Source organism: Leptinotarsa decemlineata, unplaced genomic scaffold, assembly GCF_025532065.1.
Source record: "Leptinotarsa decemlineata unplaced genomic scaffold, Ldec_3_MD MMD2_tig00003348_RagTag_RagTag, whole genome shotgun sequence".
NCBI classification, from domain to species: domain Eukaryota; kingdom Metazoa; phylum Arthropoda; class Insecta; order Coleoptera; family Chrysomelidae; genus Leptinotarsa; species Leptinotarsa decemlineata.
The window spans coordinates 4,180,473-4,207,167 of record NW_027412588.1 but is presented as its reverse complement, the minus strand read 5'-3'; the positions used below and the strand labels follow the sequence as shown (position 1 = coordinate 4,207,167).

At 32.7% G+C, this 26,695-nt stretch overlaps 2 protein-coding genes across 2 annotated transcripts; one reads left to right on the top strand and one right to left on the bottom strand.

Moving 5' to 3' along the window:
• Positions 1–940: 940 nt before the first annotated feature.
• Positions 941–16,605, bottom strand: Secp43 (tRNA Selenocysteine associated protein). The gene is made up of 5 exons (XM_074178135.1): positions 16,350–16,605; positions 15,938–16,292; positions 10,980–11,239; positions 4,242–4,341; positions 941–1,143 (listed from the first exon to the last, which is right to left on the bottom strand). The coding sequence occupies exons 1-5, from the start codon at positions 16,386–16,388 to the stop codon at positions 1,022–1,024; spliced, it is 876 nt and encodes a 291-aa protein (XP_074034236.1). The 5' UTR covers positions 16,389–16,605; the 3' UTR covers positions 941–1,021.
• Positions 16,606–22,463: 5,858 nt separating this feature from the next.
• Positions 22,464–23,445, top strand: LOC111514227 (ras-like GTP-binding protein Rho1). The gene is made up of 2 exons (XM_023170468.2): positions 22,464–22,640; positions 22,754–23,445. Exons 1-2 carry the CDS (start codon positions 22,601–22,603, stop codon positions 23,335–23,337), a joined length of 624 nt encoding a protein of 207 aa, XP_023026236.1. The 5' UTR covers positions 22,464–22,600; the 3' UTR covers positions 23,338–23,445.
• Positions 23,446–26,695: the final 3,250 nt, after the last annotated feature.

Genomic DNA, 26,695 nt, shown 5'->3' with positions numbered 1-26,695 from the left:
TTCCCTCTTCTTCACTGTAATCTGTACCAAGGTAATCGTCCATACAATAATAATGATAATCGTCTTTATTCATCAATATAATAAAAAGTGTGAACGAAATAGTGAAGTATCAGCCTAGGCTGCTTTTCAACTTAACCAACAATAATAGCCGTTGGCAGCATCTGGACATTTTTCAATGAAGTCACATTCATTATGGCTCCTAGCTTTTTGGTCAAACAGGGTCCACATGTGGATCCGAAAAAAAATTGATTTTGTATATGTCGTGTTGTCAGTTTCTGTCCAATTCCACGTAAAAAGAAGTTGTGCCAAAGTGTTCACGTTTCTGACATGCTCCTGAAAAAACATATTTCGAATGTCCCCAGTAAATGCAATGTTTTTGTCATTAGGAAATTTCGAAGAAAAGTATATAGACAGTTGTACGAATCTGAGCCAATCAAAAGGCAGACATTAAAGCAGAAGCATCAAAAACTATTCGGAGCTCATTTGTTTTGTTAGGATTGATTACACCAAAATGTGGTAAGTACCACAAATTTCGAGCATTTCCTGTCTCATCTAACTCTTTGACATAGTTTTTTTACCGTATCTCCTATTTCATTCAGTATACAGTATATAGCATTCTTCTTACTTCCATGCAATGTGAAATATATATCTTCCCATAAAAAACCGTTTCGAATTTGTTACCTGCTCTTACCATCGTGGAATCTAAAATTTGTTGAGCTCTGACATTTTGTTTGGATACTACACGGGTTTGACTGCTCTAAGAATCCAATTTATAGTGACTGAGTTGTGTAATATATCCAAACTATCTTTATAATCGGAGTCCCCCAACAAACTTGGTGTTTCAATAGAAATAAGTAAATGAAAATATTTTCAAGCATATCTATCGATTTATGATACTTTGTGGTCAAAATATTTTTTTACAAATATTAAGGAAACAAAACATGCGTTACAGTATAATACAACTTAACTATGCTATACAATCAAAATCATAAACACAATTCGAAGTAATAGTGACCTAACGTCAGGCAACTTCAGCCATATCAACTGGCATCCATTTAGAACTCTCTACAGCATCCCATAAATTGCAATCGGCGTCAATTTTATCTCGGTTCATCTTGTCAAAATCGAGTGGCACAGAGTGTTCTGGAAAACAAAATTTGATCAAAAATAGATCATGACAATGTTACAAATTTACCATAAACTAACCTCTAGGTCACAGTTCATTATGATTTTAGAAAGCCCTAAACTACTTGTATACATATTCTGTTAGTTTAATTTCTTTTAGAAAACCATCATATGAGTAAATTCGCTTAAAATGAATTCCATAGAATGATCTGATGTTATATGATATTTTCTGTAAAATAAAACAAAGAGGCCTACAAGCAAAGAGTGTGACAGATATAACACCACAAAACACTTATTAGCTGAATATGATATGCTTTTGATAGAAAACCACTTTAATGGCAGTTTGACTCCTGATAACAATCGTCCTTCTCTCTTTAAAGAAAGACTGAGGCATGTCCTTGAAAGAAAGAAGTCATTGATTTGGAGGTTGCACTAAATATACTAAAGAAGTCAAAGATATCAAGCAGATGGTTTACTTCCCTCATCACTCTAGAAGTCATGTTAATGGTTTTCGAATGAAAACGGTCACAAAACAACTCAGAACTTTTACTGCTACTATTTTCATTAAACTCGAGTTTGTCAAGTGATGCTAAACAGTCAATATTATATGTAAAATATACTGGTGAAAAAGTTCCTATCATTTAGGGTTGACACATTTAACAATTTTCTAATCAAATCATAATGATAACCTCTCCATGTGAAACCCATTTTGAAGGCTCATACTTTCAAAAAATGATTTTGTACACTCTCTACCCAATGAGCAACAGACCAATTTCAAAATATTGCAAGTGAAATTAATCGATGATCGGTTAATGAAGCCTCACATTTCAATGATTTACCGAAAAACACTTTCACAACACCAGAACAAAAATAACGGTCTCTCGACGCGCGTTTCGCTAACCAAGTTAGCATCCTCAGGAGATCATTATGAAAAGGGCGTCGTGAGACCGTAATTTTTGTTCTGGTGTTGGGAAAGTGTTTTTCAGTAGATTCATTTCACGCCAGAGGTTCCAGTACGAACCATCATTTCAAGGATTTTAAAAATCACACTGTCAACATAGGATTGGGATGTGAGTTCACAGTTGAGAGCTACGCCCAAGTCACGAATTTTGTTGACCCTCGTTACTGTGGAACTGAGTGAAAAAGTAATATGGGTACAGTTTAAGAGTGGAAGATTTAGAAAACGTCATACAAAAATTTTTTTTTACCTTCAATGACATTTCATTCAGTGACGAATAAAAAGAGAAAGCTATTGAAGTTGCTGTTTTCCAACATCAAGTGTCAGTCAATTATCTACAATCTCTGTACATATATGAAAATCCCGTAAATGACCCTTATATAAGATAAAAGATGTGGGCCAGAATTCATTATATCTGTGTTGTTGGACTTTATTTTCAACAAAAAATCTCACAGGAGAAATGTATCTGCATTTGTTACAAGGCATTGTCACTTCTGCAATAACAGTGAAAATGAGTATATTTCAACAATAAACGGGACACATTCTAATTAAAACTTTCTTGGTAGATGAACCACTAAAAAAATCAACCAAAATTTCTGCTGTACATTACACCTGAAATGCTTCTGAATGTCCAATTCCACTTTGAAAAAACCTCTATTACTGTATGAAAGTAGGAGGATATGTCCGAAGATGTTTTTATATGCTGATTATTACAGATTATAGCAACAAAGTTCCTGATTGGACCATTCTGCTAGCTGAATAATAGGCTTGTTAATGAATTTACCTATTTTCTTTACCTCCTATTGTTTATTTGTGCTATATGTTTGGTGGACTCGAAGTTAATTTTATGTCCAGTCTGGAGATGGAAGAGGAGAGATGTTTGTTTTTTTTTTAAACTATTTTGAATTTCTTGGGCTCTGGTAGATACTATTCCAGGTCTGACCAATGTATTGTTGGTTACAGTCCCCACAAGTGATGCTATACACCTGTTGATTTTCCATTAGATCTTTTTTCTTCTCAGTATTTTCCTTATTTTGCCTGTGACACCTTTGATGAAAAAGAGTGTCACACTTTTTTATTTTGTGGCAAATCTTGTTCTTGTTTGAAAGAGTTTTTTTTGTTTATAGCTTCTTAATGGCTTGTAATCTGTAGCCATTTTTTTAAAGGGCTCTCGTTGATTACTCCAGTTCTGCTTCCCTATTTGCTTACTCTGTTAGGTGGAAACAAAGAGTCACTAATGTGTCGACGATGGAATGCAGTTCGGTGGGGTGGAGATGGAATCCCGCATGTACGTACCAATTGGTGTGAGTGTCCAGTGGAGTTCCTTCTAATGAGCAGATCGAAGAAGGGTATTTTTTTACACCATTTTGATATGAAATTTTGTTCATAATTTTTAAACAGCTACCTCAATTGCTGGAGTTCTTGCAGTACGATGTGCTCCTTTCAAGTGAAGATTTGCTACAAACGTCCCCTTTCACATAATCCTATGTGGGTGCTTGAAATTGTGTGAGCATCAGAAAATATTCTATTTGGGAAGTCACACCTGTTCCCGTCAGCAATGTGTGTCTGCTAATTTGATATTTGTAAAATTCACCAGTTTTTTAATAAACAAGTTTTTATGACGTAAATAATATCACCTATCTAGCTAGTGTTAAAATTGTTTATGCTGGCAACGAAATTAGTACTCCAGACTCGTGTAGCCCACAAAATAACTCTACTACACTTCAACGGCTGATTTCACATAGAAACAAGTGAATGACGTATCCTGTATCATATGGTTATGAACCTATGATCATATGAAGAATTTTTCTTAAAATCATCCAGGGATTATCGCCCTTCAGGATCAGCATTCAATTATGAAACACCCTATGTATATAAGCCCGATTTAAAAAACGATTTACTTCTCAACTGATTATCATATTTACAAAAAAAGCTTGTTCCAAAGTGAATATACAGTATCTCTATTGATTATTTTTTTTTTGAAATAAATCTCTTCACATCAATCAGAATATATTAAAGCAGTAACCATTTCATTTGAATTTTATCCTACCCTTATTTTTCATAATTCAAGTTTGCAGGAGTAGGTGGAATACAAATATAATGTAATACTCCACAAAAGAAGACTTAAATTTGTAGTTTTTATTTTAGCGAACATTACCTATAAGATCCAAGTCGTCTTCTTTCTTTACATCTTGAGAATTTGCTAGGAATGCACTTTCGTGGGACATCTGATGTTCTGATTGGTCATAATATCCTTGCTGAAAAAGTAAAGAAAACCTTGTAAATAAGTAGCATGAATATATAGAATGATCCAACTTGGTAATTCTCTCATTATTGGAGATGAGGATATTGTTCAAATTGACAAAATAGGTAGCAATTTTAACGCAAATTAAGATTACAGAAACAAAAAATAACAATTTTTCTCACTTTTTTTTTGGTATATAATCCACAATCTGAAAAATAAACAAAGCCAAATCAATAATTTTTTGACTTTTTTTCTATTGAAAGCTTTGTAAAGTAATATTTTTCAAGACAGAAAATGATAATTCAGTTATAAAAGCATATGATATATTTTTTTTATGGTTGGAAAGGAATTGAATTCTGTGCTGCTTAGATGGAAATCATACTTGAACATAAAATGGAAGAATTTGTGGACACACACTCCAAAAAGGGGGGGGGAGGACCGCGTACACATGTTTCTGTTTCTGACTGTTGCCCTCATCAGCACGTTGCGGCCAAGTGCAAAGATGGGCAACACCTGGTTACAAAAAAACATCACATATGCAAGGTGTCACTAACACGAGTCAACCGCACATTTGTGGTTTCAGTTGAAACACCTAGCATTCCTAGGCAACATCTAACATGACACCATATCAGGGTCCAGGATATAAATACAGATATAGATTTTATAAATCAAGAATGAAGGTATATATATATATATATATATATATATATATATATATATATTATATATATATATATATATATATATATATATATATAAAATAAATAGATAAGTACTCCTTGATCATTCCCATATTGATTTCAATTTAAGAGCCACCGGTATACAGCTGTTTCAGCCTATTGGGCATCGTCAGTACCGGGCAGGCGGTCCTCGATTGAAGACAAAATGAGAAAAAACCAAGAAAGTACTTGATAAAAATAGCTGCGTAAACGTAAGCGAAACTAAGTGGAAACACCTATTGGTGTGACACCCAAATCAACAGTATATATATATATATATATATATATATATATATATATATATATATATATATATATTTCATATTTATTGGATGATGCAACTAATTTTCCTTTATTTTCAGTATTTTACTATTAATGTAGGTTACAAAAAGGATTTGAAGCTCTATGACTTCTATTTGATTATCTGCGAGCGCTTCCCACAGCTGGTCGTGCTGTCATCTTCTAGGCACTCTTCTATCTGAACGTGTTATCCTGTTGTGTGTCTTTTTATACGGTGCGAACGCCTCAATATAGGTACTTCTGTTGCTTTAGGTAAATTTGCCAACCCAACAGACAAAACAACACAACGATGGACAGCATTTACGTACGTAGGACACCAAACCAAATTTGTTAAAGGAATTGGCAATTTCAACGCGGTAGAACGGGTGCTATAAGAATGGCATGAAGCCTCAAATAGGGACGTATTTTTGTAAATGAGGCAAACAATTTCCAAAATGAACAAAGCAATCACTGTTAAAAATCTTTTGTTTAGCGAATTTGTGTCTGCATAAATCACGAGGTTTAATTTTACACATATACCTGATAACCCGTTTTTGCAGTACTAATACAGACAGAAGTGCTGATGAATTGCATATTCCCCAAAATGGTATTCCATAACGTAGGTGGGATTCAACGAGGGCGTAATACACCGTTCTGGCAGTTTTGATTCCCAAATTTATTGAAGTTACTCTCACTGCATAACATTCAGATCAAATTTTACTTTTGAGTTGTTTAATATGCTCAATAAATTTGAGCTTGTTGTCAATGTAAATACGTAGAAATTTAGATTGAGTCTCATTCCTGATCACTAAGTAATCACCGAATGATAAGTCATCAAGAGCACATCTAAATGATAAAACGTTTGTTTTAGTGATATTGAAGGAAAGCAAATTAGCATCACACCCCTCCTTGATTTTTTTTCATATCAGTAGATATTGCATTGTGTAAATCATTTGAGTTTTTGTTGTTCCACAATATCGCCGTGTCATCAGCGAAAAGAGTGACATTTGCAATGTCATTGACATATAATAAGAATAAGTGGTAGTATTATAATAACCTTATGGTACGTACCTAGGCTGCATTGTTGAAATAAAATAATTTTTGACATTTTTCTTTGTTATTTAGGGTGAAGTCCATTGTTTTTTCTATCATAGTGATCTTGTTGTTTTGATTTTTATTTTACTTGTTAACGGCGGTGACGTGTTAAAGTGGAGACGTGAACCTGTGTTTGTGTGCGGGAGGATGATTGCGCAGGTTCATGAGATTGTTTCCTGTATCTGACTTCTTTGTTGTTCTACTAGACATGGTTTGTTTGTTGGCTATAATGGGGGAGATTTGATTTTCATCAAAAAATTAATAGATAATAATTAATAGATTAATTTTTTTATTTTCATGGAATTATTTTCCAGCAGCTTGACTGCATTAACGAGGAACGAACACTAGATCATTCATACCAGTTACGGAATCCTCACTTCAATTTATATTCCGTGTTTCTTTTCGTTGTTTTCGTTTTTACTCTAATTACATCTTGAGTTCTACATCGGATCAAATCTTATTTCCTACACGACTAGAAACATGTTTCCCTACTAGACAAAATGGTTAAGACTTTCGCGGCCGAGGTTTTCAGTATCACTACTTCTATTAGGATTTGAAGGCCTACGTTTTTTGAAGATTCTTACTGACGTTCCGCTGGCGCAAATGGATAGCTTCTTCAGAGACTCATACATCTTGATTTTGACTCCGATGACTAGGTATTCCGACTGCGTAGAGCATATTCATATGGGTTCAAGTAGTTTGAATTGCTATTTACTATACCTGGATTCAGTAAATTTTCATTAACATTCGTTCTACCTGGCGTCACGATGTTTGCTATTCTTGAACTTCTTAGAACCACCACCACCATCCGTAAAACTGATAATTCTTTGATCACTGATTGGTATGTGAAACCTACTAATTCAGGAAGATATATCAATTACTACTCTTTTCATAAGAAATCAGTTAAAATCAATTTAATACTCTGTTTGAAAAAAAGAATAGAAAAATTAGTACACCCTTCCCTCAAGCAAAAAAATCTCAAACTTCTTAGAGACATATTGATCGAAAATTCCTATCGCAGAAAACTTCTTAATAAAATAATTTTCAATACTGGCAGTAATACAAATTCCAATGTAATCAGCAGAAATGTATGTAATAATAATAGTTCACCTATCAATTTTTCTTACAAATCTATACCTAATCTTGGAAATTTATCTTCAAATATCATAAAACTTTTTCATAATGAACAAAATATCAAAATATGCCAAAAAAATATTAAAACTATAAAGAATTTGAATACCAAATTAAAAGATAAAATGGATGCTATATATATTCAGTAGATTGGAATATACTGTATATACTGTATCTGTATAATTAATAGATTAATTTTTTTATTTTCATGGAATTATTTTCCTTTCTAGATTTTATATATATATATATATATATATATAATATATATATATATATATATATATATATATATATATATTATTATCTATTAATTTTTTGATTTTCATCAAAAAATTAATAGATAATAATTAATAGATTAATTTTTTTATTTTCATGGAATTATTTTCCAGCAGCTTGACTGCATTAACCTTTCTAGATTTCATATCATTTCCAGAAACATATGGATTCGTTTTCCGATGGCATTTCAGGTTAGCTTCCCAAATTTCTGCTACCGCAGTTGTCGGTTGATTGGTCAAACCACCAACACTGACATAAAAACTTGGCAAGTTGACCTGGATGTCACAACAATAGGTGGTTCCACTTATGTTTCGCTTGCGTTTACGCATCTATTTTTATCAAGTACTTTCTTGGTTTTTTCTCATTTTGTCTTCAATCGAGGACCGCCTGCCCGGTACTGACGATGCCCAATAGGCTGAAACAGCTGTATACCGGTGGCGAAAGCGAAAGCTTGGCAAAGTAAAGCAGATTTTTTGATTTTTCGACTGAGAGACCCTGTTATTCCATTCTACTGTATATATATATATATATATATATATATATATATATATACAGTAGATACAGATACAGTATATACAGTATATTCCAATCTACTGAATATATATATATATATATATATATATATATATATATATATATATATATATATATTATATTATAGGCCCTGAAGAAGCTTTCCACTAGAAGCGAAAGCTTGGCAAAGTAAAGCAGAGTTTTTGATTTTTTGACTGAGAGAGATATATATATATATATATTCAGTAGATTGGAATATACTGTATATACTGTATCTGTATCTACTGTATATATATATATATATATATATATATATATATATATATATATATATATATATATATATATATATATATACATATATATATATATCTCAGTCACAAAATCAAAAACTATGCTTTACTTTGCCAAGCTTTCGCTTCTAGTGGAAAGCTTCTTCAGGGCCTATAATTTATTGAGTTGTGGGTTTTTTTTGCCAATGAATAAAATTACAAATCATACTTACAGAAAAAATGTGTAAAAAACAATTAATTGAACATATAAATCGACGAAACAAGTTAAACATTAATGGAGTTTTTTGGTTTGACAAATGTCATACCTTCACATAAATGTCATTTTTCAATGGGCATGATGATTTGATAATCTTTGACTCTAAAGAGAAAGCTGATTGATACAATTTTCGCTAATTTCAATATGAGTTTTGGTATAGTTCCAGCAAGTTACTGTATATACTGCTGAGATTATCAATGTCAGTTCTCTTATTCATACAATTAGAAGACTTATTAATTTTAACCATTTCAAGAAAAAGGCGTTTGGAAATATTTTTTTCTGTATGTAAAACTGTGATATTAGAGTAATTTGGTTTATGTCCTGTTTCTATAGAATGTTGCGCTAATGCAAATGATTTCTCATTAAGCTTTATATCACTTTTATGTGAAGTTATTCTATCTTTAAGAATTCTAGATGTTGTTCCAATATAATCCAAATTACAATTGTTACAAGGAATGTTATAAATCACATTTGACTCTTTGGTAGCATCCATTTTATCTTTTAATTTGGTATTCAAATTCTTTATAGTTTTAATATTTTTTTGGCATATTTTGATATTTTGTTCATTATGAAAAAGTTTTATGATATTTGAAGATAAATTTCCAAGATTAGGTATAGATTTGTAAGAAAAATTGATAGGTGAACTATTATTATTACATACATTTCTGCTGATTACATTGGAATTTGTATTACTGCCAGTATTGAAAATTATTTTATTAAGAAGTTTTCTGCGATAGGAATTTTCGATCAATATGTCTCTAAGAAGTTTGAGATTTTTTTGCTTGAGGGAAGGGTGTACTAATTTTTCTATTCTTTTTTTCAAACAGAGTATTAAATTGACTTTAACTGATTTCTTATGAAAAGAGTAGTAATTGATATATCTTCCTGAATTAGTAGGTTTCACTACCAATCAGTGATCAAAGAATTATCAGTTTTACGGATAACTTTTGTATCAAGAAAAGGAAGGGTCTGATTATTTTCTAATTCGATAGTGAATTGTAATTTTTTATCATATCTATTGACAACATCAAGAATTTCATGAGATTTGTCATAAGGTATTGCACCAACGTATTTCTTTAAAAAAGGAATTTCAAAACTCAATTCAGGAAGTATGTTTTCAAAAAGATCATCCATTACGTATTGAGCTATAATAGGAGAAATAGTAGCTCCCATTGGTGAATACTGTAAACAAATTCTTGGTACACTCTACTGTACATTCCTCCAGTCGCTAAGATTCTCAACTTTATATATATATATATATATATATATATATATATATATATATATATATATATATATATACATATATATATTCAGGGCTATTCAAATTCGTTTCTGTACATGGGGATCTGGTAAACGATAAGAGATAGAGTGTCGGTTAAATTGTGGCAAAGTTGCTTATTTTAGAGACCTATTCAATGATGTAAAAAAATCGAGTAAAGCTCTTTTGGTTCTGGAGATATACAGGAAAAACCAAACATTCCCAAATTATTTTTTTGCCTATATCTTCTTTATTCGCAGACATATTGATGCGAAACCGCATCATCGATGTGTGCAGGGTAATCAGAGAGACTCCAGGAATATTTGAGCGAATACGTGGCTCAATGCGCCAACGTCTAGACGCATGCGTAATGTCTGATGGTAGACATATTGAACATTTACTATGATTTCTACATGTTGTGTGTTTTGTTATTAATAAATTAGTTTTGTTTATTACCGTTTAATCGTTTAATGCAGGTACTAACTACAAAATTATAATAAATCCAGTTCGCATTTATGACGATGTATCTCTGTAGTTGTTCGTAAAATAACTTTTTGCTGCAAACTGCAATCAATATAGGAATGATCAGAATGGTACTTATTTATCTTATAGACCTTATATATATATATATATATATATATATATATATATATATATATATATATATATATATATATATATATATATATATATATATTTATATATATATATATATATATATAATTCTCTTATGCCATCTATATTCCCCTTAGCAACAGTCACACAAAAAATATAATGTTACAAGTATAGTTCACATAATGGATATTTGTGGAAAAATATGACTCTCACCGTTTGCCATGAAGCATAGTTTTGCCAGTAAGTGGATGGGTCATAATATTGACTGTAATCAGTACCATTTGACTGTGTACTTGATGTAGTTCCGGGTGTGAGGGCTCCTTTAGGTTTTGGTACAGCATTACATATCTTCAAAGCTTTAGTCCCAAGACCGATATAACCGTTCATCGAAATGAGGCTGTCCTTCATTTCTTCTTCACTTCCGAATCTGACAAATCCATAACCTCTGCTGAACCCACTATTATCCAATATCACTAAAAGTATAATCATCAATCAATATATCAAATTCAATTACTCAATCTTTCATATTTCTATATATTCAATTTGCTATCAAAAATTGTAATAAAATTAGAACTACCATACATTTTTCTTATAACTAAACAATGTCAAAAATTGAGGTATATATTCAAAATTACAGTTTTTTCAAAAATATACAAATTTTTAATATTATTGCTGGTATATAATAATTGAAAATTTGAATTTTGATACCATGTTTTTTCGAGTTTCTATTATCTTATGTTATGATATAGTATAACACTATATATCATTATATTGAGTGTATCATCATATGAGTGTACCATGTCACACATGATACACTGAGGATAGACATCAAATAACTCACATGTTCTTTGGATATTTATCCTGAACTTAAAACCTGATTGCATTTACAGAGTATCTATCAACTTTCAAGCTCCTTCACATCCACTAGTCTCTTGTCTCAACAAACATTTTTGATAAAAATTTCATATCTAACTCATTTTCACGTTTTCTCTTGCATTTGTTGTTGTGAAATTATTGTGGAATTGGCCGCTGTGGTAGTGCGCCCGACTCACGATCGGACATTGCAGCTGCCGCCTTGGAGAGTTTCGTTTATCTTTGATATTCCTGGACTGAGTTTTCTGTCTTCAATAAAGACAAACCTGTTTCTATTATCTTTCATTTGAGAAAAACAACACCAATAGATTTCAATTTTGATATTAACATAAATATTGAGAAAAGTGCTTCTTGGTACCTCAATGGAATTGACTCAGCCCTCAAATTTAATTCCCATATTGAATATATTTGCTCTAAATTAAATAAAGCCCATTTTGCTTCAGATGAAGTCATGCCTAGACGAGAAAGGGTTAGTAAACTCATACTATGTTTTGTCCTACAGTAATATGTTCTACAATATAATATCTTGGGTCAAGCAACTGACTGGTATAGGATTTTTGTAACCCAAAAAAGAATTACTCGTCTACCTCTCAACAGTTGTAGTTGTAGCATTTTCAAAGAAAAGTAAATATTAACCCTAAGAGGTTTTAATATTTTTGTGAAAAGTCATATGGAGAGTAGAGTTCAACATTTAATCAACATGTATATGGAACAAGGTATAATAAACTAACAAACTCTAAAATTTAATACAACAATATACAAAAAATGTCCTTATTACAATTATTGCATTACTTTGTTTAATACGCTTCCTGCCATTATCCAGAAAATCAGCTGTTATTCCAGATTCAAATATGAAGTTAAGATCTTTTTATTAAAGAATAGTTTTCACACTCTGGAGGACAGAAAATGTTTAAAAGGTTTTATTTATTTTGTAGGTGATCTACTCGAATAATTTCAATCTTGCTATATGTATGTCGGATATAATTCAATATCCAGCGTGGTATTAGCCGGGGAACTAGTTGTTTTCCGACAGGCATTTACCAGAACCTACGGTGCATAATTTGAGATTTTATTTCAAAATATTTATTTTATAGTATGCAGTATGTATGTACTTTAGATTATAAATAAGCATTTTACATTGTTTGTTTGACTTGCCATGTGTACATAATATGTTATATTAGTGAATAAATATATTCTATTCATATCCCTTGTAAAGGGATATATTTTTGCCAGAGCCTCTCAGCTATCCGAGAATATTTTTTTCAATTTACTGGTTCTGTTAGTAGTGTTACAAAATTAAAACAAAAATGAATGCCATGGTGTCTGAAGTGAAAGACTATTGGAAAGATGAAGAATGCTACTTTATTTTTCGTCATTTAAAATATGCCTTGCATCTTCAATAGTTTGTGTATTGAGTCACTTGAAAGAAGGCTGAATTGACTTGTATTTATCAGCGGAAATAAACAAAGATGCGCATGTGCTGGAGAGAGATGCTGCATTATTTGTTATAGATCGCAACTGTTTTGTTATTGGCGATGCATCCCAATCAGGCAGGAGTATTGCGATCGCAACCAAGATGTAGTTTTGTGACGGTAACATAACGATCTAACCATTACCTAAAAGAAGGTTCCCGTAAAAATTAATGATAATTATACTTCATTTTCATAAAGAGAATATGAAATTGTATAAAAATTGCCAATGCAATAAAAAGCTGACTTATGAACTATTGAAAAATTATGATAGCATATTATAACAATTTTTAGATTTTAGCATTTTTTTTAATGAATACATGCATTCATGCATGTATTCATTAAAAAAGAATTATTATTAAACATTCTTTAATCATATACTGGTCTCTTATTGTCATGCATTGTACTGTGAGCGAGCTTTTGTGCAATGAATATATTTTGTGCTGAAGTTGACCCTTTCCAAAAACAGGCACCATACCTAAGTCCAGATTCTTCTTGTGCATAACAGATATTGTGTAACTTAAGAAAAGAAATTCATCAAGAAACATTTTTAAAAACTTTACACTGAACTAAAGTTTACCGAATTTTTGATGAATTCAATTTCATACAATAAAAATCTCAATGTGTAAAGATGTCCGGAAAAATCCAGTGTTGCTCAACATGCCATAGAAAACAACCACAGAATAAGTGAGGATGTTTGAAAGAAATTATTGGGACTGGTACATGACAAGTTTTCAGATGCCTTTTTTAGAAATCGAAAAATATGAAATGAGATCTATGTATGGTGATAAAAGCCTCACTTACTCTTATGTAATTACAGGTAAAGATTCGGTATCAGTCAGGTAGTAAATAACAATAGTAACAATAACAAAATACTGGGACTTAATTTATTGACCTATGCTAAGTGATTATTCATCTAGATGCAAATAGAAATAGTTTTATTCATCACTAAAATCTTCACACATACACAATTACAAGATTAAATACATAAGAAAACTTATTGGACTAGTCAAAAAAGTATATATATATATATATATATATATATATATATTAGATCGAAGGTTTTCACGGACAGGAATATGATGAAATGATTCTTCGGGTTTATTCCGTGTGGTGTATTGTCATCCTCGGTGGGAATGAATTTCGAAATTCATATATATATATATATATATACATATATATATATATATATATATATATATATATATATATATATATATATATATATATATATATCAGAGTTTTTTTGGATATAGGTGTTTATTATTATAGATAAATAGCACTAGCTGTAATATATAGAGGCACGGTAATGGTAAGATGCTAATTTTTTTTAAATAGTGGTTTACAAGAGTCCAGTGGACGAGACTTGTCCATACAGCAAATTACTCTTTTCTAAAGCTTAAAAATGTGGTCAGTGTATGCAGAGTTACCCCAGAAGATCAATCCATACGGTAGCCTTGATTATACCAGTCCATGATACATGAGTTTCATAACTTCTGTAGAGACAGTGTCTTGCAGATTCCGAATTGCGTAGTTTGCACTGTCAACCCTTACACATAAACTGTCAATATGTGCCTCCCATGTTAGCTTTTCATCCAGGAGTATTCCTAAGAATCTAGCTACCTGATAGTATTCCAGAGTTTCACCACAGACTTCGATGTTGTTCATTAGATGTGGATTTGAGGTACCGTTTTTGAGTAAGAAATTGATAAACTTGGTTTTCTTTATTTTGTAGACAAGGTTATTGTAGCTACAGTATTTACTGAATTCATCACATGCATTATTACCCAAGTTTTACAGACTTTCCAAGTTTTTATGGGCTAGGAGTATATTTGTGTCATCAGTGTAAAGTACCATTCTATTTGGTGTGGTACACTTATCGTAGATATCATAAAATTATTAACGTAGCCGTGAAAAATAATTTTAATCATCTCCTGATGATACTAACAAAACGAGACATTTTTGTTCTGATTTCAATAGATTGTCTTCTTTGCAACATTGTTTGCAGAAAATGCAGTTGTGTTTTGTGATTCGCCACCATTTCATTCTTGCAAACGTTACTTGAAAGTAAAGAGTCAATGAAGAAGTGTCATTCTGGTCTTTTGGAATTGATTCTCATGCGTTCATGTTAAAATTTTGAAGTTTCAGTTCAAAAACCACAATTCAGGGAGATTAATCTTGTTTTATCTTCGTTCTATGTCTAGTCTTATAGCTTTTCCAATTTCGCTATATGTATGGCAATGGTTTCAATGAAATGCTATTCTTTAATCCCAACAAAACTGGCTATTCAATATGCCTTGGCATCTATTCAGTTTGCTGCTTGTAAATACAGTGCAGTTTGTCCCATATCTTTTGAAAAGTTAACCAGAGTAATAAATTACCTCATTAGATTACTGTCGCTGGATATAAGATTTTGGGTAAGTTCTTGAATTTACTTAACGATAATTTTGATTTCTCTTACTCAACTGCATTCATTCCACCATGTACTTCGAACCGAATTTTTTATTGGAATTTCCAGTCCATTCAATTGGACTGGCCTCTTGGTTTATAGACCAGAAATATTGAAACTTCCATTCTCAAGTAGTATCAAAAAATAACTTTCACTGTTTTACAGTTATGAGCCCATAATCAGTTTTAATTTACGCAGGCAGGGCCTGAGAATAGATTTAAAGTAGAGAACATATTTAAAAAACTATAATCGAAATAAACTGTGACAGAATCATAAACCTTCTTAACAGATACCAAAATAACACTTCAAAGAAAACTAAATTCAGTTTACATGGCAACAAACCTACTCTCCAACTAATATACACAAAGCAATACATTTACCTTTAGCCGTCTTTATGGTATTATATTTTGAAGAAAATACTCTATAAAGGTTATAGTCATCTACGTCAGGACTCAAATCTCCAACCCAAACTGAAAACTCTCTATCGATAAGAGATCTTCCTGTATTACTTGCATTGTTCAGTCTGAATCTGACCATAGGAGAGGTACCAGGTATAGGCTTGGAATTGAGCTTGTGCATGGCATCGATTGCCTCTTCATCATTGGCAAAATGGACAAATGCATATCCAGCAGGTTCGCCAGTGAATTTATTTCTCATTACTTTAACACTCATAGGATTTTCGCCCATTTTTCTGAATGCGGTCAAAATGAATGTCTCAGTCATGTATGACTCCAGCTGAAATGTTTCAATTTGTAGAGGGGCATTTTCAATTCATGGCAAATCTTTACTCACACTACCCATCCAGAGTTGGCAATGTACCATGCTAACCATTTTCGATAGGTTTTGAATAACTTTAGCTTGAAAATGAAATAGGTTTCTGGTTAACTTAAGCGAAAACGACACCGAATTTTCAAATCCACTAGGAAGCTTTTTCAACTTTTGTCACAATTCTGTGCTTTTGTTTTGTTTTTTTTCAATTATATTCATCTGTTCATCTTACTAAATTTCTTGGCATCAGTTACCAGTGCTTTTCGACTGTGAAGTTTCCTTTTGTTGATAGGGATGTTGGTCGACTAGGCTTGTCAAACGGTAAAACAAAAACAAAGCATTGTCAGCTATCGTTACAAATTGTTGTTCTGTAAAAATTACTATACATTATCCACAAAATAGTCGAACCGACAAACACTAGTGTAACAAATTCGCGGTTCAATAATTCAGAACTCAGCAAACCAAAAAAAAATCAACATACATTTCATGACCACCAGTGCCCTCATCGGTAAAATGTTTTCCTCGTTCTACAGTACAACGAAAATTCGCATACTTAGTATGAGACTTTTTGTTAGGAAAAGGGTAAAAAACAAAGAATTTCTGAATCAATTGATTTCAACTTTGGGCGAACTTTTCAGCAGAAAATTTCCGATGGATTGTTTCAACTGATAGAAACGCGCTAACTTTTCAAATTTATCAATAGACGAATCTATCGGATCAGCGACTGACTTTTTTTTTGGTGTCAACGGCATCGACTATTTTGTTATTAGCCTAATTGATATTGCTCCGGGTAAATTTAACAGTTCGTCCTCTCAACAGAATGTAAAAAAACGTGTTACTTTTCATTTATTTATTATTTATTGATACGTACGATCGATTTGACGCGTGTGACCTTGGTCTTTTGCAATATACTCTTAAAAAGAAAGCGTGTAGGGTTTGCTTATTCACAGAATATTTATAATCGCATCAATTTCTCTAGAAAATAAAAACTCGCGTATGTTTCAGTTTTGAAATCTTCTAATTTTAACGCGTACATTTGAAAAACAGAAATTGTAGTATCAAAATCTACCAGTGTTATTTAGACAAAAGTGTTTTTATTCATTTCATTTAAGTGATCATGAATTACCATAAAGTAAACAAGTCATCAATCACACATATTAACGAACTAGTGAAAACTGTTTGGAAATCAAATTCAATGTGAAATTTCTTTACAATAAAAAGAAGGAAAATGCCGAATATTGAAACCTGCCAAAAAACTTATCCTCGGCGGTATTTGATGGACACATAAATCGTTACATCCCATAGTTCCAATTTTTAATGAGAGAACGGTTCAGAGTTGTCATAATATAAGTATCCGATGCTCTCTGATTGTTTTTATTATTACTCTCAATCCCCATGGCCCCTCCCGGGTTGAGTGCCCTGAGTTGAAATCTTCCCCACACGGTTACTGTCCGGGTTGAGTGCCCTGAGTTGAAATCTTCCCCACACGGTTACTGTGTGCAGAACATTCCATCTCGTCCATCCACCCCCGCTCCTCCGGAGTGGTCCTCAACTTACTGATGGGCACTTCAGCAAGATTGACATCTGACCTCTTTTGTTCGAAAGTCAGCCTTTAGGTGCTATTACTTTCTGATCTGTTGAATTATTTTATCATGACTTTCATAACTGAATTATTGCATGGGGTTCCCAAAAACTAACCGGAGACAAGTGTCTTTTTAATCGCGAGCGAGTCTTGGTTTCTATTACATCTGAAAATAGACTGAATCTGAATCTGGTTGAAAAATTTGTATACTTACCGTTGCCGCCTGACAGCGACTCTCGGGGTGCTCTTTGGTTTTGCTTCATTGGCCTCCTATGTTTGTCCCTCTCTGTGAATCTGGGGTCATCCCTGTTTAGAGCGTCATGTAGGTCGCTTAGCGCTGGGTTGTCGTACGCTCGAATTCTGTCAAACGTGTCCTCTGCGTGTTTCCTCATGTATGCATCCACGTAGTGTATTTTCAGGTCTAGATCCCGGAATATGTACCTTTTTGGTACATATCTTGAAGCGTTTATGGCGGTCCTTACCCACGCGTTCATAAACGACTGGATCTGTTTTCTGTATTTCGCTGTGCCCTGGCCCCAGGCAGTGCAGGCATACAGGATTATCGGTAGTATTACGCTCTTTATCGTCAGCAGTTTTACTTTCAGTCCCATGTTGCTTCTTCGACCTATTATTGGTAATAAGTTTTGTCTGGCAGATCTCGCCATTCCTATTCTCTGCCGTACGTGACACCTGAACGTTAATCTTTTGTCTAGGTTGACCCCCAAGTATCTAGCTTCGTTGGTCCACGGAATCTCTTGTCCGTTGAAGATGGCGTTTCCTTCCGGGTGTACCATCCTCCGGGTGAACAGTATTGCCTGACTCTTGTTAGGGTTTATACTGATCTTCCACAAGTTGACCCATTCCTTTAATCTATCTGCCTGTTGCTGCAAGTATCCCGTGACGTGCGCTTGGCTTGTTGATCTCGCCTGCAGAGCTTTGTCTTCCGCGTAGAGCGCCAAATTTTTAAAGTTGTTTTCCGGCACGTCTGCTGTTTATACCGAGAAGAGGTGTGGCGAAAGGACTGCACTTTGTGGGACCTCTGCTTTCAGTAATCGCAGCGTTGAGAGTTCTTGTCCTACTCGATTAATCTTACCATTGGTTTCGTGTAATGTGACTTTGACTCTCCGTTGCCAGGCAACGCGAACCACCACGACCGCCCGGCTCGGCTTGCCAGATATATCAAAGAGTGCAGGCAGTTGGTGTATTCTTTGGTTATTTTTTGGGAAAGAAAGTTTTTGGCTTTCTACTACTCCATCTTGATACAAAAAACAAGGACGAGGGAATCTTCCAAGGAAAGGAAGGAAGTAATCAATTTCAAAATAAGTAACTCTATACATGGATGTGTAGATCATGCAAAGAAGTAACTTTCAGACACAAACTGAAAGAAAGTCCTCCTGAAACAGCTACTTTCATATAAACATTGAACTCTCAACGATGCGATTACTGGAAGCAGGGGTCCCACAAGGTGCAGTCCTTTCGCCACACCTCTTCTCGAATTATAAACATTGGTTATATTCTGTTATTTCGGCGCCGAATACATGCATACACCGTTACCTCGTAAGTTTTTCATTAAAACAATGTCTTAACTAGGTGATCTGTACAAAAGACCTATTTGCATAGTATAAGAAAAATTTTAAGATTCTTTGTAGGTACTAAAAAATACAAGTGATTTTGGGTGTGTGATGGAAGTTAGAAACCTCACCACGTATCACCAAGGGGGAGAGGGGTTAATATAAATGCTAAAAAATATCACTGGAGTCCATTATATTATTATTGATAATTATAATTGAGGTTTGGTTTTTCTGAATGTTCATGAGATAACCATGAATGGCGCTAGCGTTTGGAAAAAGTTATTCGAATTCAAGATTGAATCGTGTTCGAATTGTGGACATATAATATTTGACATATTTGACATATGGGTAATATTGAGATGAATGTGTGATGTTGGTATTATGATTGTAATTAATGGAAATTTCTGAAATATCATGTTGACATATATGTTTTGTTGACGCAATCTTCTGTCAAAAACAAAACACTCACTTCTATTTCTGTTTAAAATCTGTTTTTCCGTTAATCAGCTGTCGCCCCCATACGAACGACAAGTCTCAGAAGTTGAGGAACTTGTGCGAGCTAAGGACTAATGAGGTCTTGCCTTTTAAAGTATGATTCCTAACACTTGGTGACATACCTTTTTGAGCAGGCAGTAAAAGTTTAATTTTCGATAAATGGATGGATGTAGTCGTTACTATATAGTGGTGGGAGATCATCATGAGAAATGAGAAATAAAACTTGTTTTTTACCACTTTCATTTGGACCTACTTGTTATGCAGTTTGGAACCTTTGGTATAGTAATGAATATTACTGGTTTTATTCTATCACCAAATCGTTATTTTTAACACCTCAACACTAGTGATCATCTTCAAGAGGAAGTTTGATCGAAACACGCGTCGAGGTGTTAAAATAACAGTTTGGTGTTGGGATAAAGCTCCGGAAATTTTCACTAACTAACGTTACTGCAGTTTCGTTCTATATAAGGAAATTTTCAAACAATTACACTAAAAAGTCAAATGGTAAAAAACAAAAAGTTTTATTGCTCATTTTTCATGTTTAAATTTTGTCAAATTTCAATTTGATTATCATCAAAATCATTTTTACTCAAAGCAAAAATGTTGACCACTTATTCTTTTTATCGCAGATAAATACTTTAAAATTACAATTTTGATTCAAGCAGATGTTGGTTGTATCTCTTTAAATTATGTAATTCATAAATAACAATTTGTTGAAAGCAGGTTTCAAAAATACCTATTGAGAAAACGCTATTAATAACTGAAATTTTCCGCGTTGCAATATTTTTTTTCTCGATTAAAATGAACGTAGAAAATCGTTAAAACGAGTAGTTGCGAAATGCGTTCAAGAATTGACATTGAGGAAACTATATATTCCATTCTCAGAGTAATAATAAGACACAGAGTTGCCATGCATATACATGCCTATACCTCAGAGTAATAATAAGACATAGAGTTGCCATGCCTATTCCAATACAATACATGTATTTTGAAACTGGTATAATACTATCCTTTTCTGTATAACGTATTGGCTAGGGGGGTGGCGGGTAATGAGACGTTATGGAGAGTTTGTTTACATTTGAAGTAAGTGGGACCATAAAACAGTGGCGGTTGGTTTATGATAATCGGAGAGATATTATATATTTATAAAATACATCATTTCAGGTGAAAATGTATTCTGTTCAAATAGTTCCTACAGGAAATCTGATTTATTATTAATGATTATGGAAATGATGCCAGTTTTTCTACTACCTATTACATTTTTATTTATGTATGGCTTTATAATAAAATGAGTGGTTTACTGGGTTAATTGTTCATTGATCTTATAAATGAAGTTTTTGAAACTAGGTTTACATTATTTCATTATTTGACATATCCCAACCAAAAAGAGGTTGAAAAAATGACAACCATCATTTCTTATTGAATATTGTCTGTATGCAACTCGAAAGCCTCGTGCAAGCATATAGAGAAAAATCAAAACGGAGATCATATTCTTTGTGTGACGTAAGTTAGTTGTTGAGTGAGCAATAACAGATATAACACTGGTTACACAAGAATAACTATTTAGTATACAAACTGAACATTGAACAGAAACCTTTTCAAACATATTTTTGAATACATTTTTTTTTATTTACATTAATGATTTTTCGTAATTATAGAATTCGTCAGCATGAATTATTGAAAAAAAAAACATAACGTCGGTCAACAAAGACCTCTAGATACCAATTTTGAATGAAATCATATAATAATATCAAACCTCAATCGTAATTATAAATATTTAAGATTTCTAATCGGAAATTCTTTATATCGGACCTCACAAACCATACCGCTTGTTTATCAAATCTGAGAATAAATCACAAATTTCTTCATCTGATTTTATTAAGCAAAGTTCATTACTTTTGAAATTAACATTTATCATTGTTATGAATTAGTTCATTTGGAATAATTTAATTTTAACCCAGTAAACCACGCGCTTCATTATAAAGCCATACATAAATATAAATCTAGTAGGTGGTAGAAAAACTGGCTTCATTTCCATAATCATTAATAAATAATAAATCAAATTTTCTGTAGGAACTATTTGAACAGAATACGTTTTCACCTGAAATGGTTTATTTTATAAATATATAATATCCCTCCAATCAACCAACCGCCACTGTCTTACGGTCCAACATACTTCAAATGTAAACAAACTCTCCATAATCTCTCATTACCCGCCACCCCCCTCGACCATAAGTTGTACAGAAAAGGATAGTACGATACCCGTTTCAAAACACATGTATTGGTATAGGCACCGTACAGGCTGACAACTCTATGTCTTATTATTACTCTGAGGTATTGCCAAACATGTGGATCCATTTTCACGTCAACCAATAAATGAATCCGTTGAATCAACCAGTGAATTTAAGAACTCGTTTGACATAGAACAATTTTCAAGAGAATTACGCGTGTGCCGACTCATGCGCTTTAACATGACAAACCCTATTTTTTCCTGGGTTTGTTTATTATTCGATTTTCTCTTCCAAACAGAAATAATTTTCTATTAAAAGGCAGCAAAACTACTGCCATTGAATCTTGAATCTACTGAGGTGCATCAGTACAAATTGATAAGTGCCAAAATATACTGAATGTTTTGTTGTTGTTCTGACCAAGAGGACTACGGAAAAGGTACGTTTTTTAAATAATCGTCATCTTGACTTTTCTCCCCGCTCTCACTTCGTGATTAAAGTCCGCCATTTTAGGTAGTAGTTGAATAGGCGTTAACTTGTGTGTTTTGGTAGGTCCGATGGCTGCAATACGGAAAAAATTGGTTATTGTCGGTGATGGAGCCTGTGGAAAAACATGTCTGTTAATTGTATTCAGTAAGGATCAGTTTCCAGAGGTGTACGTACCAACCGTGTTTGAAAATTATGTAGCAGACATTGAAGTCGATGGAAAGCAAGTTGAACTCGCCTTATGGGATACCGCTGGGCAAGAGGATTATGATCGTCTACGGCCCTTATCGTATCCAGACACCGATGTGATTTTAATGTGCTTCTCGGTAGATTCGCCCGATTCCTTGGAAAATATACCTGAAAAATGGACTCCAGAGGTGAAACATTTCTGCCCAAATGTGCCAATTATTCTGGTGGGCAACAAAAAAGACCTGAGAAACGATCCTAGTACCATTAATGAACTAAAGAAAATGAAACAAGAACCAGTCAAACCTCAGGATGGTCGATCTATGGCAGAAAAAATCAATGCTTTTGCTTATTTAGAATGTTCTGCTAAAAGTAAGGAAGGTGTTAGAGAAGTATTCGAGAATGCTACTAGAGCTGCTCTGCAGGTTAAAAAGAAGAAGAAGCATCGTTGCGTAATATTTTGAGTCATGTATTTTATATTATCAATAATCGTTACGTGTGTTTATTAATTTCAAGGGGGCTTCTGCATGATGTATTGACTAACAAAAATAAAACCCCTCATTTTCTCTTCATTTTTCTTTTGTTCAATTTCCTTTCCTGCCAGTGGACAAATATAATTATGGTTTTTAAGTTATATTTTTGTATGTAACAATTTCATGTATATTCCAGATATGAAAAATAGTTGTAAAGATGAGTGTCCAATGCACAAACTTTACTGAACGTCCACGTAAATATTCTCTAGTTCATGCCTTTCAGTTTAGTATCTACAGAATGTTTTGAAGTTTATAAAATGAGCATTAGATATTGTATTATACAAAATAATCCATGGTGCATATAGAGTCAACTTTATTTTGAAAGAAGTTGACAATTACAAATTTAAGAATATCTCTTGATTTAGTATTTCTGAAAATTTATTTTATTTCCGGACAACTTTAATAGTATTGTATTACGCAGGTTGTCTGTAATTGTAATAGCTTTAAATTTTTCCATATGATGTATTCTAAAGGTAAATAAATTGTTTTCCTATAATATTGTGTCCTTGAGTATACATTTTCTTTATATTTGTGAATGTGTGATAGTAGTGCATTTCTGAATGATTCATTTAAACAAGCCATCTCATGGAAATTTACTATATATTGTCATTATGACTTGATGCTTCAAATTAAATAAAAACCATATATATTCTCTATTTCATTGTTTCTAATTGTATTCTTTGAACTTTGATTTAATAATCTGAAAAATCTAAAAATGCCTTAAGAAATTACTTTCCTAATCATACCCATGGAATTATATCTTTGAAACTACAAATTAAATAGGGATTATGTATCTTATATTAAGTCGTTCCTTCTATTTTTGAAAAGATCATTGTGGCAGTTGTTATAGCTTAATGATCCATAAAACATCTACAGTGTGTGTCACATCAAGCTTCAATTAGAAGGTAGAGCTGAAGGAGTGAAGTTATTGAAAAATTTATCATGTAAAAATGTTAGATGTTAATGCATTAAGCTTTTTTGGAATAATTTTGAATATAGGAGGTATCCAGTTGCAGCTGGCAGCTGTTTTTTATCACTTTTATTTGTAACTTTTGTTACTGGAGTTTCGTTCTGTGAGGAAATTTTCAAATTAATACAAACAGGTTATTGTATTACATAGAAAGTATTATTTTTCATTCCATATTTTTATTTCATCTTAAAAGTACTTTTGGAAAAAAAAAAGATTTTATGGGTATATACCAAGTGGTTCAGAAGTTGAGCTAAAAATAATGTTAAAAAGGTTGATCTATTTATTAAAACACATTTTAAGAGTCTTGTTATGAGAATATTCTGAAAATCTAGTTATTTCATTATCGAATAATGAATTAACCACAAATTTTTAATACTGGATGAATCAAAATAGAAAAACCGGTTTTTCAAATGGAAGAATCACTTAACATTTTTTTCAAGGTGTGATTTTTCTCTGAAAACTCTTTAGAAACTATCGGATTATATAGGTAAGTACCTCCAAAAGTTGAGAGTTTCAAAATATATTATTTTCAACATTAAATGAGCTTTTTTAGCAAAAACTTCAGAATATGGACTGACCCTTTACTTGTTGAAAATTAATGACACTATCCATGATCATAAGTTCCTCGCTAGAAATGAATATTATATACTGGGCTACAATTCTTATATACAAAAGTTAGTAAGTACATAACTTAATTGAATTAATAATGAAGGCGATAACATGTAGAATTTGTAAACCAATTACAATCTCAGTCCTTGGAGAGCAAGTAAATTTTGAGATAACAGGAAGAATTCGTGAAACAATTACAAAATTTCAGTTTTTGTGCTGCAGATACATTTTTGAATATGAATACAATTATTGGCATTATGAAAACTTGTTCAAAAATGGTGTTCTGGTTTACCCTTATTGATTTCCAGAGACTAGCAGGTTCAACTTCTGTTCCTTACCCTCTACATAGTGTTGAAATCATGATCGTTTAGTTCACATGGACATTGAAAGTTTCTTTTGTCAGTGCAATATTATATCAATACTCTCATATCATTTTTGTGTTGCATTTCTGTATACGATATCAGTTTCAATTAGTGTAAACTTCCAAAAAAGTTCAATGTTTACGTATTTTAAATTAATTATGAAAGAAACTTTTCCTTCATTTCCAATTTTTCCATTTTCTGTATAATAGAAAATTGAAAAGGGGAAGAAAATCAAGCAGCAAAATCAAGAATGAGGGTAAACCACCTCTAATGCTGAAATATTATGAGTTATTCTGTAACACCCTACAGCTGTTAATTTTCAAAAATTATTCTGAAATTTCTCGCAAACTACAAAGACTGAATATTAAAGTCTGAAGACGAAAATAAGTGTCTATAACTAAATTATCCTTCCATCAACCAAGAAAGCTGTCAAAAATTCAAACGTTACACCAACCGAAAAATACTAGACCAAATCATTCTTTCTTTGGGTAAATGATAATGCTTCAAATAAAACTAATGAAGAAAAGGGGGAGGGGGGCCGAGTTCAGAACCCTTGAGACATTCTATGTTTTCTTAAGATTCCAATAGAGGTAGGTTGAGAAATTTATGAAATTGAAAGTAATATTGCAAATAAATCGAGTAGGGACAAAATTCTGAAATTATTTCTTCAACACAAGTGCAAAACCGTTAATACATACTTCTTAAAGAGATTATAAAAGAGAAACAGTGTCATACTTCTCATGGAAACACCCCTGTATCTTTCTGTAATTATGGGGTCTAACTCTGTAAATATCAGGACCGGCGACGAGTATAAATCTTCACTAGGGTTGATCTTAGAGACATAGACGGCTCTCCAGGAGCTATGAAATCACACAGTTTTGAGAAAAATAGTATTAGGGGACAATACAGGTTTAAAATTCCAAAGAATTCAGAATCAAAACTTCAATTTTACTACCAATACAGATTTTTCGCTGAAAACTTCGGAAAAAATCAATTCGTCTCACTCAACTGTTATTTCCCCTCCAAGCGAACACATTTTTCTATGCCCCTTTCATTATATCATTCAACTCTCCTCAGCTCTCTAGGTGGGATTTTTCTGCAGGCTTTTATAATTGGTTGACCTATCCTCATTGCAATGTTCGACGTTTCAGCTTCGACTCTGAAGCCATTTTTAAGAAGTAGAAAAAAGTGGCCGTACTGAGAGATATACTTGGGTTTTGATGTTCTGGTCTTGCAGAACCTTCGAGGCAGTATGACACTCATTGACCCATGTTTCATCCAAATGAAAATAGGTATACCAGCATTCTGGCTTTCTTAATTCTCTTAAATAGTAACTTTTCCATTGACA

Coding starts and splice junctions, on each gene's coding strand:
- Secp43 (XM_074178135.1), bottom strand. CDS start 16,388: ATGGTTAGCATGGTACATTGCCAACTCTGGATGGGTAGT. Junction 4,342..10,979: donor ACTATGCTTCATGGCAAACG/GTGAGAGTCATA, acceptor TTACTTTTTCAG/CAAGGATATTATGACCAATC. Junction 1,144..4,241: donor AGACGACTTGGATCTTATAG/GTAATGTTCGCT, acceptor TTTGTTTTCCAG/AACACTCTGTGCCACTCGAT.
- LOC111514227 (XM_023170468.2), top strand. CDS start 22,601: ATGTTTTGTTGTTGTTCTGACCAAGAGGACTACGGAAAAG. Junction 22,641..22,753: donor CCAAGAGGACTACGGAAAAG/GTACGTTTTTTA, acceptor GTGTTTTGGTAG/GTCCGATGGCTGCAATACGG.